Raw genomic sequence first — 4528 nt, forward strand, 5'->3', positions numbered from 1 at the left:
GGAAACAAACACAAGGTCACTGGGGCTCTCTCTGTGTCATAAAATTGGAGCAGGTCTTCCAAACCTGGCTGAAGTGCATAATATCAGACTAGAATGTCATATGAAAGGTATAAATTGGGTAGAATACTTTAGAACCTTTCTCTCACTTTGTCAAAATAAACTTACATTGTAACTCCAAGAAATGTGGAGAGATATAGAGGGTGCTTGAGACAAAGTAGAACAAGTAATCACACAGAACATCTTAGATTTATGTTTTTAAATAGCCAAATAAAGCAGAACGTCAACTCACACAATACATATATTTACATTAATCCAAATGTCCAGAGCACAATACAGTAGAATCTATTTAATAGTTCATATAATTTGATTTACATGTACACGAGCATATAAACAAATATCAGCTAGGACAAAGGCTTAAGAAATTACTCAGACATTTTGGCGTTGACGACTACATATTTATGGCAACAAATAATGATGACTTTCAATAACATCTTTTGTACAAGGATAAGAAATGTACAGAATGGAAAGAAGACAGTCAAACAAATGTACCTTTTATTGCACTATTTATCTAATACCGTCGGGGATGTGGCATTATTTTATCAGTGTCATCTGTTCACTGTGGTCTCAAATATGAAATTAACTGAATTATTCCCCAATCTAACCTTACTTTGTGCTTTATAAGTACTGTCTGGTTCTTCCATCTTTTAAAAATGAAATAGGACACTGATGCTTGTCTTTAAAATAACTTTGGTCCTAAATAAGCTAGTAAAGTCTCTTCTTAAGGAACATGAATACACTGAAATGTATTTCTTGCAAGAATCCTGAAAAAAAAGACAGCGTCACCTCCAGACCAGCTCTGAAATGATCAGTGGTGCTAAAAAGACCAAGGTACTGTCATCTAGAGCTTACACTGTGGAAAACAACCCCACCTTTCTCTGGCACGTTGAGGAACCAAAGTGCGTTACCACATTTCCTCTTAACCAGTTAAAGAGACCATTGGGTTGCATTTCAAAATGCAAAACGACACAATTTCTGTCCTGCTGTTTATTTTGCAGACTGCACAGAAAGTTAAGTATGTAGAGATTAAATCACTACACCATACAGATACAGGCGCAAAATTAAGTGGAGGCCACAAAGGGTGTGTCTGAAAACACTGAATTGACTGAATCCGAGTCGGATTTCACCCTCGCGGACTTCAGGATGCCCTCTGCTATAACTGTCTCACTGGGAAAGAGCCTGACTTTCCCATTCTGCCCTGCTGCAGTATCCTTCAGGGGTTCCAAAAACACCACTCTTTTACCGGCACCCGCCTTCCGTTCATCAGCGGGGGCATCACTAGCAGGGCCAGGATTGAGGATAGACGAATGGGCATTGCTTTGGTTGAGAATATTTTTTTGTCTTTTGGTTTTACACTTGCAGGGACAGGGCGTCAGATAGAGATACAAAAGTACCAACACGATACTGGCCACGCAGGCTGCAAGAGTGGTAAAAGCTGTGTTAAATGCCTCATGGGCATGGGATCTGCTCACGGTGAAGTTGCTCACGTTTATTGTGACATCCACAGTCTCATTTAACAGGCGTTGCCTGTTCATCGCGATACAGGAATACACTCCAGCGTCCTCAAAACGAGGACTTTCTATAACCAGACTTCCATTGTGGAACACGTGAAGGTTTTCCAGATCTTCACCCGGCTCCAGCAGTCTGTTATTTGGACCAACCCAAATGAAACTGGTATTCTCATTGCCAGTCTTGCTGTCACAGGGGACGATCAGCCTTTCCCCAACTTGAGCCTCATGAATAAAGCCAAGTGCCCGGAAGGAGCCGTTGATGATACTGTCTGAGCAATTCATAAAGGTGTCCTGGAGCAGAAGCACCTGATGGGAGTGCCTAGAGTCAGACCACAGGCGGCAGGTATAGTCATTCTTAAAATCCATCACTGAGCTAAAGTGCCTACGATACCAAAAGGTGAGCAATGAATAAAGGGAACAGTCACAGACAAATGGGTTGCCATGAAGGTAGATGCCTCTCAGCTGTTTTCCTGGCACTAAATTAATATGGTGCATTGGCAGGGAGGGGATTTGGTTATAGGAAACATCTAGAAACATCAGTTCTGACAGCTTGAACCTCCCGACATACAAATCCATGGGAAACTGCGTCAGAAAGTTTCCGCTTAAGTAGAGTTTTTGCAACTGGGAGAGCCCTCCAAAAGCAGAGGGATCGAGATAGGAGATGTGATTGTTGTATAGCAGGAGCACTTCCAGAACCTTCAACTCTTGGAACACTGCACTTTTCACGGTCTTCAGCCTATTGGATGACAAGTCGAGACACTTCAGATTTGGAGTCGTGGAAAAACTGCCCGTGGAGATGCTGGTGATGTTGTTATGCCGGATTATTAGGGTGTTGAGCTTAACAAACGATACTGGAATCCACTCAGAATCCAGAAGCCCGATCCTGTTGTAACTGAGATCCAGTCTCTTCATCAGTCTGAAAAGGTTCCCGGGTACCTTGGACAGGTTTTTGTTGGTGCAGCTCACGACGTCAGTGGCACAGATGCAAGCGGCGGGGCACACCCCGGAGGCGCCTCGGCTCACACTCACCGTGATCACCAACAAACACAGCAGCTCCCTGCAGCCCGGTCTCACAGCTCCAGGCAGGGTGGGCAGTGTGTGCAAACGTAAAGACATTATGGTCGCCTCCAAGTCTCTTCCGGGCGTCTTTACACCAACTCAGCTTCCCACCAGTGAACCTAGTAAACAATCAATATCTGAAAGGGGGGGGGGGGGAAGCAAAGTTAACTACCACTAGTTAACCCTTCAGAGTCCTACCTTGCTTTCTCTCCGATAACTTTTGAAATGCAGGTTTTGTTTCACGCTGGGGAGCCTCAGATGCCTTTTTACTGTTAAATGCAATTCCCGCCCCCCGGGTTATTATTACCCCTGCTTACAGACATTTACAGCCACAACCTATCAATACAACAGTCTCAACGTCAGAAATTCGGTATTTTTTTTTAACGTGCATCCTGCGTCGATTTTTAAACTCCCTCCAACAGGCACAAAAATACACAAACGCATCCCACAAACAATTGAATGGAAATACATGGGAAGCCACCCATCCAGAAAAACAACTCACAGAGCTGAAAAGCCGCACTGGCTCCGGAGCTACGCCGCCGACGGTGGTGGCTTCTGGTCTGTGAGTCTGTCTGTCTCTGTCCGTCACTCCGGCATCTTCCGAGTTCCTTTCCCTCCTGCTCCCGGCGGGCGGCAGCCTCTCGTTGGCTCTCAACTTTGGGGAGTTTCAAGCAGCGGCGGCGGCGGCGGCAGACACCCGGGGCGCAGCAAACGTCTCGGCCGGCGGCGCTTGGTTCTCCCAGGCTCTCTTCATTGCTCGGCTACAGGTACCGCCTCNTTTTTCTTTGGGTCAGGACCAAGGGGGCTTCCGCAGGGCTAAGCGCTAGTGGTTTTAACGGTTCACAAAATAAACCCAGACATGGCCTTCCGTCTCAGCCCACATTTGGCGGGGGGCGAGGAGGAGGAGATGGGCGCTTTCCGTCTGCTGCGACAGGGATCTCTTGGGGAAGGCGGTTGCGGCGGGGGGGACAGCCCCCACCTCCCTGGGAAATTNAACCCAGGGTGGACAGCCAGCCCCTACCCCCGCAAAAAAAGAAAAAGAAAAGCCCAGGTGGACAAATATGAGGTGGAGGGCCTGGGACTGATGAGCTTTTGGATAAAATCCGTTTTGGTTTCATTCCGAGATCAGTTTTAACGATGGGATCTGTGNGATTAAAAGAAATAAATTACTGCCCTGACAAGAGATAACTAACTAAAGCCGAAGGGATAGGGAGACTGAAAAGCAGACCAAATTGAGAAAATAGGAGCAGGGCACATCACTTGTAAATTACTTAAAAAAATAAAACTGATGTGAGGACAACAAAGTACCCCCCCCACCCCCTCCTCCTCCCCGCCCGCACAGTTTAGCAACCTTGAATTTCTTCTTAGAACTGGTCCCTACATTGTCATGAATGGATTCATGTGGTAGCACAGATATGCTAGGCCAGTGCCAAACTTAAATAAAATTGTGTGCATTGTTAATTTAGTCAGCCTGTTTGTGGAATAAATCTGGAATAGCACTGGCAAATCAGCATGTTTTCAGGTGAGAACAGTTTGGTTCAGATTAGTTTCGGTTTCGTGAAAAGTGAAATTTTATCCCTTCAGGAAGGCTTCTTTACTATGAGCTCCCAGGAGAGGCTGTGGTTGAAAGTTTTGAGAATTAGGCCACACTTCCTGGGGTTCTTGAAAAACCTTGGTGTCCAGGTCTTCATTTTCACAGTTGGTATGGTTAATACAGAGAAATGGAATTAAAGTTACTCAGAGAAATACTTTCTAACTGACTAACAAACAACCAGGTTTTGCCAACGTTTTCCTAAGGAACTAACATCCTATTCAAAGGAAGCCATAAAGGTGGAAGAAAGTTCCATACATTTTTCCCCGTACATGCGAAAGTGGTCTCAGATGAAAAGGGACTCAACCAT

The 4528-nt window shown here is 45.4% G+C and overlaps 1 protein-coding gene across 1 annotated transcript; it reads right to left on the reverse strand.

Moving 5' to 3' along the window:
- Nucleotides 1–230: 230 nt before the first annotated feature.
- On the reverse strand, nt 231–3398 carry AMIGO2 (adhesion molecule with Ig like domain 2). The gene is made up of 2 exons (XM_077753254.1): nt 3130–3398; nt 231–2764 (listed from the first exon to the last, which is right to left on the reverse strand). Exon 2 carries the CDS (start codon nt 2682–2684, stop codon nt 1119–1121), a length of 1566 nt encoding a protein of 521 aa, XP_077609380.1. The 5' UTR covers nt 2685–2764; nt 3130–3398; the 3' UTR covers nt 231–1118.
- Nucleotides 3399–4528: the final 1130 nt, after the last annotated feature.

The sequence above is a fragment of the Crocuta crocuta genome, unplaced genomic scaffold (assembly GCF_008692635.1).
Source record: "Crocuta crocuta isolate KB4526 unplaced genomic scaffold, BGI_CrCroc_1.0 scaffold30, whole genome shotgun sequence".
Taxonomy (NCBI): domain Eukaryota; kingdom Metazoa; phylum Chordata; class Mammalia; order Carnivora; family Hyaenidae; genus Crocuta; species Crocuta crocuta.

Excerpts from the sequence above, each read along its gene's own strand:
- AMIGO2 (XM_077753254.1), bottom strand. The coding sequence starts at position 2,684 with ATGTCTTTACGTTTGCACACACTGCCCACCCTGCCTGGAGCTGTGAGA.